This window comes from Lissotriton vulgaris, chromosome 7 (assembly GCF_964263255.1).
Source record: "Lissotriton vulgaris chromosome 7, aLisVul1.2, whole genome shotgun sequence".
NCBI classification, from domain to species: domain Eukaryota; kingdom Metazoa; phylum Chordata; class Amphibia; order Caudata; family Salamandridae; genus Lissotriton; species Lissotriton vulgaris.
In genome coordinates this window covers 874,337-887,423 of record NC_141695.1, presented here as the reverse complement: position 1 = coordinate 887,423, position 13,087 = coordinate 874,337, and the positions used below count along the sequence as shown (strand labels likewise).

At 50.1% G+C, this 13,087-nt stretch overlaps 1 protein-coding gene across 1 annotated transcript in view; it reads right to left on the bottom strand.

Moving 5' to 3' along the window:
* The window catches only part of LOC147700475 (uncharacterized), a 466,495-nt gene that overhangs the window by 284,189 nt on the left and 169,219 nt on the right, over positions 1-13,087 (bottom strand). The window contains exon 3 of the mRNA XM_086929643.1: positions 10,677-10,734. Within this exon, the coding sequence (XP_086785769.1) occupies positions 10,677-10,734 (58 nt within the window). The remainder of the gene's footprint in view (positions 1-10,676; positions 10,735-13,087) is intronic.

The following is a 13,087-nucleotide window of genomic DNA, read 5'->3' as shown; positions in this document are numbered from 1 at the left end:
ACGTTGAGGACTGCAAGCAAGCAAAAAATTACCGTTACACATGTTTGCACTGTGCTACGTGCAATTCGCGTAGTGCGAAGTAGCGCAAACTTTTCAAACTACGTGAGCGTAGTACTTTGCTTAAGGCTAATTTTTTCCTGCTAACTTATCTTTTGTAGGCTGTGTAATTTTTGGTTCATTTTCCAGGAAGAGAGTCACAGAAAAGTGCTGAAATTTGTCTGATCAGGGGAGATGTAGGGAGTAAGAGAAAAATGGTTGTTATTATTTTGTGATTCTCAGAAAGTTCAATAGTAGTTTTTGTGTATTTATGGACGTCATTGCCATTAGGCATAGGTTCAATTTGTTAGTATAATATCATTATTATAGATAATATTTTGCTATATGATCGGCTTTGTATGCCTTCATTGGTAGTGATATGTTTTTGCATTATAACTTATCATTTTTTACCAATGTTTATGTAGTCCGCATTTTATGTTCCAATATTTGTGTCTATTTATATGTATATTTAAAGCACAAAATACTTTTGATCCTAACAATTTTGTAATCGATAGGAGTGAAAATAGACATTACAGCAACATTTTAGCTATCAACATTTGTTTTTGTTAAGTATGGGAAGATAATATTTTTATGAATATTAATTTTCCAATGATTTAGGGAATTGATGTTTTTTTTACATCGATATTAATGTCAGTGGTCTGGGTCCTTAATGATCTGTAATGAAGTTCTAATCCTGTCTGAGAGATGCGGGCCTGTCTCCATGTGCAGGAATCTGCTTGTGCGTCTGCATGTCCATGTCTATGTAACGTATGTTTCTGTCTCCATGCCTACACATCTATGGGGCCAATTACGATGTCGGTCGGAAAGCATTCCGACTGACTTGGTCTCGGAATGGTTTTCAACCGAATAAGATTCAGGAAGACCGCCCGACCTATTATGTTTCCGAACACTGTTCGGTCGGACTCCCAAGCGTGGGATCGTGACCAGACCTTGACCGTTGGACCTCAAGGAGCGAGAAGGGACATAAGGGGTCAGTAGATTCTCCAGGATTTTGGGAGTGGACTGTTTAAGGATTTTAAAAGATAGGCACAAAGTCTTGAATTGTATCCATTGGGCCATGGGGATCCAGTGAAGCTTCCGTATGGTTTCCTTCGCTGAGCAGAACCTAGGTAGGTCAACCAAGGTTCTGGCTGCAGCATTCTGTATGTGCTGCAGCCGGGTGATTTCCGCCTGATTTGCCCCCAATAGGAGGGAGCTTGCGTAATCCAGCCGGGACCCAATGGAAGCCTGAATTATGAGTTGCCTGGTAGGTGCATCGAAGAACTTCAGAATAGGTCTAATGGCATGTAAAATGCCAAAACACATGGCTGACACTTTTTTGGCGTGGCTAGAGAAGCTGAGGGTGGAATCTAGCCATACCCCTAGATTTTTTACCTCTGTCACCGGTATGGGTGTCTTACCCAGAACCGTAGGCCACCACTGATCTCCCCACAGCTCGTCATTCTTACCGACGATCAGGACCTCCGTTTTACTGGCATTCAGCTGAAGGCAGTTAGCTGTCATCCAATCAGCCACTGCGGCCAACCCCTCCTGAACCTGGAGGCCTCAAAGACATGAGTCCCTGGAGAGTGCAACCGCCAGCTGCGTATCGTCGGCATATGATACCATAGCCATGCCCCACTGCTTAGCGATAGCAGCTAGCGGCTGTACCTACAGATTGAATAGCGTGGGGCTCAACGAGGACCCCCGAGGCACTCCCTGCTCAATAGGATGAACTTGGGATTGGAATGGAGGGGTGGCTACCCGGAATGATCGACCAGAGAGGAATGATCTAAACCATTCAAGGGCGATTCCGGTGATCCCTGCCTCTTCTAAGCGACGAAGCAGGACTGTGTGCGAGACCGTGTTAAATGCGGCACTGAGATCAATGAGAACCAGTGCCGCCGTTTGACCGGAGTCGAGCACGGAACGCAGATGTTCTGTCATCGCAAGGAGGGCGGTCTCTGTACTATGGTCTGCCCGAAACCCATTCTGAGAGACATCCAGGCTGTTGTTAGTCTGGAGGTGTTCGGTAAGTATGTTGTCAGCATGAGCTTCGGCCACTTTAGCCGCCCAAGGGAGAAGGGGGATTGGGCGGTAGTACTCGGGCTTACTTGGATCCAGCGTGGGTTTCTTAAGAATCGGGGTGATGGAGGCTTGCTTCCATCTAATGGGCACTATACCTGAGGCGAATGAGGCATGGATAAGCTGCCGAAGAGGAGGCAAGCACAGCACGGCGGAGTCTCTAAACTGTGCAGGCCTAAGCGGATCAGCGGGGGAGTCGGATTTGACTTTAGCCGCTAGTTTGTCAAATTCAACTTCTGACACCTCGGGAAGAATGGTAAGATCGGGGTTGGTACCGGGGCTGGGCATCGGCCGTGCACTTGAAGGACCAGTGTTGAGCGGTAGATGTAGCGGACCTTTTCTAAGAAGAAGGTAGCAAGGTCCTCGCAGTGTGACTCTGACGAGACCTCAGACACTGGGACTCTTTTGGCGGTTAGATCTTTAAGTATTTTAAAAACCCGCTTGATCGGATTGGAGCTGCGTTTGATCTCACTGGAGTAGTATGCCGCACGGGCCCTGCAAATGGTTCTGTGCTAAGTTTTTACAGTAGCTAGATATGTTTTCTTCTCAGGGTCATAGTTTTTTCGCCAGTCTCTTTCCGCCTTTTTACAGGATTTTTTAAGAAACAACAAGGCATCATCATACCAAGGACTAGGTTCTAGGGTGCGGCATTTGCTCCGGGTGACTGGAATCAAGACATTAAGGGCCCTAGTGATCCAGTCACAAAAGAGGTCGTAGCCAGACTCTACTTTGCGGAATGGGCCAAGAGGGAAACGGTGGAAATCCACCAGTTTCAGCTTACTCCAGGGGCGTTTAAGATTGGTTCTGTCAATATTTGTAAATGGAGGGTCCGAGACTGGAAGGGATAACTTCACAAGAGAATGATCAGACCATGCCACCGGAGTAGGCAGCGGGACATTTGCCATTGTTACGTTGGTAAATATAGGATCCAGAATATGCCCGCCCATATGAGTAGGATTAGTGACCAGCTGATGGAGCTGGAATGCCGCAAGGTCGGCGAGCAGGCCGCCTATAATGGGAGTCTGGGCTAGATCAAAATGCAGATTGAGGTCGCCAAAAATATTGAAATTGGCCGCTCCCAAAGCGAGAGAACTGATGGTCTCTGGAAGGGCTTTCCTAAATGAAGCATCATTCCCTGGGGGCCTGTAAATCAGGAGGCCTGAGAGGGTAAAATGATGATTGATCGAGATGCGAAAGTGCGCGCTTTCACAGCCTTCTATCACTATATCCTTCCACCAACACGGATAGCAGGATTTAACAGCTGCCGCAATCCCACCACCCCTGGGGTTTCGATTACTCGTGTAGATGGAGTATTCTGGTGGGAAAGCTAAATTAAGCTCAGCCGTCGCCTCATCATGAAGCCAGGTTTCTGTCATGAAAAAGATATCAGGTGTTTCCTCTGAAATCAGGTCATGAACCTCGGCATGATGTTTAACGAGTGATCTGAAGTTAAGTTGTGGGATCTTAAGATGTTGTACAACTGGAGGCTCGAGTAGAGCAATGATAGGGGAGGATTGGCCAATTGAGAAATCCCGTAAGGGAATTTGAACGGGTCGCATAGCTTATGGAGGGGGGGCAGTTACATTGATGGCCTTTCTGGCGTACATTCAGCAGGGCATCTTTAGTATGGATGAGTCTATACAGGATAGTGGGAGCAGCGTTCCTGGCGAGGGGCGATTGACTGGCGCGGACGGGCTTACCTTTGCCGCACCTTCGGCGCGCCGTCCGCGTCCCCGCTGCGCCTCGTGGCAAGCTCCATTTTAAGTAGCCCCGTCTGTTCGGCCAGCTAGAGTGCCAACCAAGTTTCCAGTGAAACCGGAAGTGTGTTTTCTGCCCGGAGCTGCCCCTGATCGCAATCCGTCAGATCTGTCTCTCTCCACGCAATGAGCAAGCCCGCGGTGGAACAAAGAGGAGATCTTGGAAGGCGGCGTGGGGTAAGTGTCTTAAAGACATATTTAGATAGGTAATGAAGGAAAAAGTACGAGTAAATCTTCACAAAATGCTTCCAGGTAGCGTTACGATAAAATAGAAGTGCAAGCAAATCTGCACGGAGTGAATCTAAAATAGATTCAAATAATGTAAAACTAACCAAATGCTTAAAAATTATTCAGTCCTGAGTATCTGACACTCGGAGCGTCTCGGAGTGTGTGATCCCCTTGCCCTGACTAGAGGAGGTGGGTCGCTATTTGTCAGAAGTGTGTACCTGTGCCAACTAGAGACCAGCCGATTCCAACAGTTGCCAAGGTGGGACCCATGGGTACCCCCACAGGCCCCAACCGGAGGGCCTACTACGGGCCCACAAAGTCAGATTCAGACAGCCGATCCGTGTCAGAACAACTGATTCAGAAAAGCTGTCCGAATCAGACATCGTAATCCGTTGGTCGGAAACTAGGTCCATAGACCTGTACGAGTCTGCTCCGACCGACATGGTTCCTCCAAAATGCTGTTCGGAATGGAGTTGGAACCGAGTGGGAAAGTCAGAACGCTTTCTGAACATCGAAACCGGTCAGAAGGGTTTCCAAGTCAGTCGAAAGGCGGGTTCAAAATCGGATTCGGACAAACCGAATGCCATTTAGAGCCTTTCCAACTGACATTGTAATCGGTCCCTTAGTATCTATGCATCTGGCTGTGCGTCTGTCTGAATGCTGGTCTCTGACAGTCTTCATATGCATGTTTTTGCTCAAATGTCTGCTAGTCCATGTGGATGTCTCAAATATGTGCATGTTTCTCTGTTTGCCTGTCTGAGACGTGTGAGCCCTTCTGACCCGCTACAGGCCTAGTAGATCCCTCAGATCATCGCAGATGAATCTGTTGGTGGTCCCTCGGGCCAGAAGGGTACGTTGGGGAAGCAGAGCATTCTCCATTGTGGCCCCCGGATTGTGGAATTCTCTTCCCAGGGAGATTAAGTCCCAACCTTCTCTGTCCCCGTTTAAAAAAGAGCTGAAAACCTGTTTTTTTATAAGGCCTACCCACAGTGAAGAGTATATCGGTAAATAGCCAGTTCTCATTTGCTTAGACGCCTTGACGCCCATTGGGCTTAGTTGCGCTATATAAATCTGTTTATTTCATTTCATTTCAGTGTGCATGTTTTTCCATGTGCCTGTCTCTGTGATGTGTGTGGGATTATTTCTCTGTTTGCTTGCCTCTCTGGTGTGTCTGTGTATGCTTCTCCATGTGACAGTATGTGGCATGTGAGTGGATGTTTCTGCATGTGCCTTTCCTCGTGACATGTGTGAGTATGCATGTTTCTCCATAACATAACATAACATGTGTATTTGTAAAGCGCACGTTCACCCTTGGGTATCTTGGCGCTGAATAACAGATGTTTATTGTTACCCAACTCAATGGTACTCATTTTATCGACCTCAGTTGGATGAAAGGCTGAGTGAACCCCCGGGATTTGAACCTGTGACCATGAGGTCGAACACAGGCCCCTGCAATGGACGCATTAGTCCACTGAGCCACCAGACCCATGTGCCTGTCTGTGATGTGTATGTATATTTCTCCATGTGCCAGTCTCTGTGATGTAAGTTTCTCCATGTGCCTTTCTCTGGGACTTGTGTGTGCATGTTTTGCCATGTGCCTGTCTCTATGACATGTGAATGTTTCTTAATGTGTCAGTCTCTGTAACATGAGTGCATGTTTCTCCATGGGCCGGTCTCTATGATGTGTGTATGTTTCTCCATGTGCCAGTCTCTGTAACATGTGAGTGTATGTTTCTCCATGTGCCAGTCTCTGTAACATGTGAGTGCATGTTTCTCCATGGGCCTGTCTCTATGATGTGTGTATGTTTCTCCATGTGCCAGTCTCTGTAACATGTGAGTGTATGTTTCTCCATGCAGATACCTGGTAAACTCCTGAGGCACAGCCGGGAGATTTTAATCGCTAGAACTTTCGGCTTTTAACTGTTGTATACTGTGTTTTTACTTCTGCTTCATTGAAAAACGTGGCTATACTTAGGCACTTTATCGGACTTGACCCCCCCGCCCAGCCGAGATCAGCGCTGACGCGGGAGAGGGAATCCCGGTGCAGGACACGCCCCATTTCCGAGGCCACTCCCCCCGACTTCCCATATATACATGTGCTTCCACCGGACGCGCAGAGGACGGGCGCAGTGAGCGCGCCGTCTGCGCACCTAAGGCAAGCCCGTCTGGGCCCGTCCGGGCCCAGACGGCCCTAGGCCCAGACACTATGCCCGATTCTCAATGCCGCCTAACATACTCCCAAGACAGACTCCGTGCATTGAATCCAAACAAACATCCCAATTGCACATATATACTCGGGGAAGACAACCCATTCACGGGATGTGTCCTCTGCAACCCGCCGGAGGAGCAGGCACACTTACAAACCCTCCGACTTGGCCTCCTCAACTGCAGGTCTCTTGTCAGACATGCTCACGAAATAAATCTCCTCGTCCAAAACTTTACGCTGGACATACTGTTTCTTACAGAAACATGGCTAACGCCGAACAACGACTTCGACATGGTCAACGCCGTCCCCCCCCGGCTACCAAATACGCTTCTTAAACAGACCTGTCGGCAGAGGCGGTGGGCTAGCCATCCTATACAAGGATCACCTCACCTGCAGGATTGACAATGGGAACGTCAAAGATTGTGAAAGTTGCAACTTCACTCTACAGATCTCGCCCACAACCTCCCTTTCCGGTCTGTTAGTCTACCGACCGCCAGGCTCACTTGGGGAATTCTCCAGCTCACTGATGGATCATGTTGCACTAAAAGCAACCACTGCCTCAAATTTCCTTCTTCTGGGAGATCTCAATCTCCATTTCCTTGATCCCACAGATAACCCTGCAGCCAACCTATTGACAGATCTCTCGTCAGTTGACATGCATCTCACGAACGCACAAGCCACCCATGAGAAGGGCCAGCTTTTAGACCTGATTTTCACGAATCTCCGTAACTTCAAATCTCAGGCACCCATCTCTTTTCCAAGGACTGACCATTTACTGATTCCCATGAACTGGCATCTCAAAACCACTCCAATACAACCACCAAAAGCCAGGACACTCGCCAGGCGATGGCACAAGCTGGTACCCGAGGCTTGGGAAGCTAAGCTGAAAGAATCCATCCCTCTCCCCTCTACGGATCCCAAAACGGCGGATAGAGAATTTAACGATTGGCTCACCCACTCCCTAGATAATCTCATTCCCCATACCAACACGCTCAAACACACCAAGAGGATCAATCCCGCTCCTAGGTACACCCCTGCATTGAACGCCTTACGGAAGGAATGCAAAAAGACAGAACGGAGTTGGAGGAAGGATAAGTCGGCTACTAAAAAAGATGTATTCCAGACCGCCTTGAGAGCATACAAACTGGCACTTCGTATCGCCAAAGGTGCCTTTTATGAGGAAAAAATAAAAAATTCTTCCTGCTCGGCTAGGGAAACTTTCCTTATCCTTAAAGAGCTCCTACAGGTCCCTAACCCTGGACCCCAAAGAAGCGGAGGACAAATGTGTCAAACTAGCTACCTTCTTTGATGACAAAATCAAAAAGATTCTCGCCTCTCTCCCCGCGACTGACGCCGCGACTGTTGCCGAACTCAATCGAGGAGACAAGGTTAACTCCCCCTCGAACCCCCCCATGAAATCACCTGCCCCTCACCTGGCCTCTTTTGGCCCGGTTACCATGGAAGAAGTAGCCACCACATTTGCCTCTATCAAGAGTGGCGCCCCCAGTGACCCAGTGCCCACACGGTTTCTTAAAAAAATCACCCACACCATAGTGCCCCCGCTGACCGCACTGATTAACACCTCAATATCCCAAGGGGAAGTCCCTCCTAGCTGGAAAGCGGCGGTCGTTAAAGGACTCCTTAAGAAACCCTCCCTAAACCCTGAGGATCTATCAAATTATAGACCCATCTCCCTCCTCTCATGGAGTGGTAAGGTTACTGAGAAACTTGTTAACAAAAAACTGTCACAGTTCTTGGAAAATAACCATCTGCTCAAGAACTCTCAAACGGGCTTCAGACCAGGCCAGGGCACTGACACCGCACTCCTGGCAGCAGTGGAGAAGGCCAGAGACATCCTGGACACGGGAGGATCAGTGGCAGTGATCCTCCTGGACCTCAGTGCGGCCTTCGACACTGTCAGCCACCAGGTCCTGATCCATCGCCTGGGAAACATCGGAGTGAAGGACAAAGCGTTGGAATGGCTCACATCATTCCTATGCCAACGTTCCTTCCAAGTCTGGGAAAGTGACAGCCGCTCCCCTGCCATCCCCCTCCGGTGTGGCGTGCCCCAGGGCTCGTCACTTAGCCCCACGTTGTTTAACGTGTACATGGCCCCACTGGAGGAGGTGGTCGCCCCATTTGGAGTCACCATCATCAGTTATGCTGATGATACACATCTAGTGGTAACGCTTTCTCACCCCAAACAAGAACCCTCCAACCTGCATGGATGTCTCTCCAAAATCCACCAATGGATGAACAACTCAGCCCTTAAGCTTAATGGGTCAAAAACAGAGATCCTGCTCCAGGGGCAAAAAGAGCTCTCTCTTCCTCCCAACATCTGGCCTGCCTGTCTTGGTGAACCCCCTACCCCCAAGACAGAGGTCAAAAGCCTAGGAGTATGGCTAGAAAAAGATCTCACCTTTAGGACGCAGGCAAAGAAGACGGCGGGTGTCTGTTTCGGCCTTCTCAGGTCATGCAGGAAAGTACTCCCCTTGCTGCCTTTTAACTCCCGGAAATTGTTGATCCAAGGCCTGATTGTGTCCAGGTTGGACTACAGTAATGCTATTTATCTGGGAGCACCTGAAGCAACCTTCCACACCCTGCAGAAAATTCAGAACGCTGCTGCAAGGATGCTCACGGACACCCCGGCCAGAGTATCAGCAAAACTCGCCTTGATGAAGCTGCATTGGTTGCCGGTCAGGGAAAGAGTGGTGTTCAAGGCCCTCTGCCTGGCCCACAAACTACTGCACAACGAAGGTCCCCCAGTCCTCAAAAACTGCATCACCCCCTACAGACCGGCCAGAGCGCTCAGATCGGACCACGGAAACCTCATAGTGGTACCTAGAGTGAAGAAAGCCCGTGCAGGGGGTCGCCGCTTCTCGGTGCACACAGCGAAACAATGGAATGCGCTTCCTCTGAAACTAAGAGCAGAACCCAATCTCCTCCGTTTCAGGAAATCGCTTAAAACCTTTCTTTTCCCCTAAAGCCTCCAAATCTCTTGCCCTGCGTCACCTCTAGATTACTAGGTATAGAGCTGAGATACTCTCGGGTGATTACGCGCTCTATAAAAACCTTAAATAAATGTGCCAGTCTCTGTAACATGTGAGTGCATGTTTCTCCATGGGCCTGTCTCTATGATGTGTGTATGTTTCTCCATGTGCCAGTCTCTGTAACATGTGAGTGCATGTTTCTCCATGGGCCTGTCTCTATGATGTGTGTATGTTTCTCCATGTGCCAGTCTCTGTAACATGTGAGTGTATGTTTCTCCATGTGCCAGTCTCTGTAACATGTGAGTGCATGTTTCTCCATGGGCATGTCTCTATGATGTGTGTATGTTTCTCCATGTGCCAGTCTCTGTAACATGTGAGTGTATGTTTCTCCATGTGCCAGTCTCTGTAACATGTGAGTGCATGTTTCTCCATGTGCCAGTCTCTGTAACATGTGAGTGCATGTTTCTCCATGTGCCAGTCTCTGTAACATGTGAGTGTATGTTTCTCCATGTGCCAGTCTCTGTAACATGTGAGTGCATGTTTCTCCATGGGCCTGTCTCTATGATGTGTGTATGTTTCTCCATGTGTCAGTCTCTGTAACATGAGTGCATGTTTCTCCATGGGCCTGTCTCTATGATGTGTGTATGTTTCTCCATGTGTCAGTCTCTGTAACATGAGTGCATGTTTCTCCATGGGCCTGTCTCTATGATGTGTGTATGTTTCTCCATGTGTCAGTCTCTGTAACATGAGTGCATGTTTCTCCATGGGCCTGTCTCTATGATGTGTGTATGTTTCTCCATGTGTCAGTCTCTGTAACATGAGTGCATGTTTCTCCATGGGCCTGTCTCTATTAATGTGGGTGTGCATGTTTCTCCATGGGCCTGTCTCTATGATGTGTGTATGTTTCTCCATGTGCCAGTCTCTGTAACATGAGTGCATGTTTCTCCATGGGCCTGTCTCTATGATGTGTGTATGTTTCTCCATGTGCCAGTCTCTGTAACATGTGAGTGTATGTTTCTCCATGTGTCAGTCTCTGTAACATGAGTGCATGTTTCTCCATGGGCCTGTCTCTATGATGTGTGTATGTTTCTCCATGTGTCAGTCTCTGTAACATGTGAGTGCATGTTTCTCCATGGGCCTGTCTCTATTAATGTGGGTGTGCATGTTTCACATGTTTCTCCATGTGCGTGTGCCTGCGATATGTGCATGGGGCAATTGATTTATGCGTGGCCCAAGCCCTTCCCTGTGCAGCGTCACCTACCGGTCCCTGCCTCTCTGGAGGCAGTTGCTGGAGCCATGACTGAGTGGGTGCTCTGCCCCCTACCCTCTGCCTCCCCAGGTGGGACAGGATATGGAGCTGTAGAAGTCACTCACCTGAGCTGCACAGGATCCGAAGTGCTGTTATCCATGCCCGGGGCTGGCAGAGCAGCTTCTGCAAGGAGAGAAGATTCCAGCATGTCAGACACTTTAAACTGCAGCTCCCCATAGACAACCCCCTGCTATTCACCTACCCTCACAGCTCTCTCCGTACAGCTCCACCACAGAGCCCTCTCCCTACAGCTCCACCACAGAGCCCTCTCCCTACAGCTCCACCACAGCCCTCTCACTACAGCTCCACCACAGAGCCCTCTCCCTACAGCTCCACCACACAGCCCTCTCCCTACAGCTCCAACACAGCCCTCTCCCTACAGCTCCAACACAGCCCTCACAGCCCTCTCCCTACAACTCCAACACAGCCCTCTCCCTACAGCTCAAACACAGCCCTCTCCCTACAGCTCCAACACAGCCCTCTCACTACAGCTCCACCACAGCCCTCTCCCTACAGCTCCAACACAGCCCTCTCCCTACAGCTCCAACACAGCCCTCTCCCTACAGCTCCTCCACAGCCCTCTCCCTACAGCTCCAACACAGCCCTCACAGCCCTTTCACTACAGCTCCAACACAGCCCTCTCACTACAGCTCCAACACAGCCCTCGCCCTATAGCTCCAACACAGCCCTCACAGCCCTCTCCCTACAACTCCAACACAGCCCTCTCCCTACAGCTCAAACACAGCCCTCTCCCTACAGCTCCAACACAGCCCTCTCCCTACAGCTCCACCACAGCCCTCTCTCTACAGCTCCACCACAGCCCTCTCTCTACAGTTCCACCACAGCCCTCACACTACAGCTCCACTAAAACCCTTCCCCTAAAGCGCCCTCACAGCCTTCTCCCTATAGCTCCACTACAGCCCTCTCCCTACAGCTCCACCACAGCCCTCACAGCTCTCTCCATACTGCTCCGCCACAGCTCTGAAACCTACCGACCCCTGGTGTGATTCTAGTCTAGTTGTAGCCAGCCTGCCAACTCCAGACATGTTTCTGGACCCTGGGCAGAGAGCCAGGAGTTCTTCTGAATCAGAGACAATGCCTGCCCTGGCTGCAGGTTCTGCCCCAGCAGAAACAGGAGCTTCAAAGGCGGTACCCCCTTTGAACCCTGCACCCCAGCCTCCACTGTTGGAAGCAGCTGGCGACCTGCCTCAGTTTGGTGAGACTGGCAGAAAAATGTAGTCATTTAGGAGGTTTGTCTACCTCTGCCCTGCACTACCCCTGACGTGGGACAGAAGAGGTCGACCCCACTTTTGACCATCCGCCATCTTGAAGATGGGTATAGTAGCATATTCGGAGTCAGGGTATGCCCGCCCCCCTATGTGGGGTGAGCATAAAGAGGGTGTAGGCACCCTACTGGTAAACAAGCCACTGGCTCCCACGTGGCCTCCTCTAAAAACGCCCCTAGATTTAGTGTTTAAGTGGCTCCCGAAACCTAACTTCAGATTCCGCAGACCAAAACATGACGATGGAAGAAGACCGCTGATGGACCAGGAGCTGAGCTCTGCTACAGCAAGAAGCCGGTGAAAACTCTGACAGCTGCAAACACAGCTAGACAACTGGACCGGCTGTCCTTTCTGAGAACTGCAAAGCCCCCAAGAAACCACTGAGCCTTCCAGCCTTCACCCATTCCAAAGAACCTCCCTTTGGACTAGAGGCTCTAATCTCCAGCAACCGCCGGTGAAAAAACCACGGTGATTGAGGACCGGTGCTTGTGTCAATGCAACTCACCACTGTAAAGAAACTCCTAGCCTGCCTCCAACACCTGAGGGACCCTCGCTCCACAGTAACCAATGCTGGAAACAGCCCCGCTCACGAGACCCCAGACCCTACTGCGGGTGGCTTTGACGGCAGCAGCTTCAACCTCCCCTACGGTCCACCCTGCAGGGCACCTGTGGCCTAACTGCTGCCGCTGACCACCAACCTCCATCACCCAAGGCTCCTGGTAGCCGAGGCCCAGGCTTCCAAAAGATCTTCCTCCTGCCGTTGAAGACCTCCAACCACTCCAGGTAGCCTGGTCATCTGAAACTTCTTGGCAGAGTCCCCTTCCAGCGACTACAGGAGTAACTGCGTTGGTGGTACCCAGCCAACCAAACTGCACCTTCATCCCAGCAACTGCGACCGCCGGAGTGGCGGTGCTCCCATTGACTTGCAGTGATCTGCTGCCAGCAACGGTGGCCGGGTTGGCGATCCACTGCGCTCAATACAAAGAACCCAGCTCATCTGCCTTCTGCACTGGCCGCCATGGCAACTATCTGATGGTATAAGCCGCAGAGAGCGTAGAAACTGAAAGTACTGCATACTTTGAACAGCATCTTTCATTCCAAAGTTCTCAAAAACATATAAAGATTCGGGTTTGGTCTCAGGTTTATGTGTCTCGCTTCTTGCCTCTGTGCGAGACACCAAATGATTAGTGTGA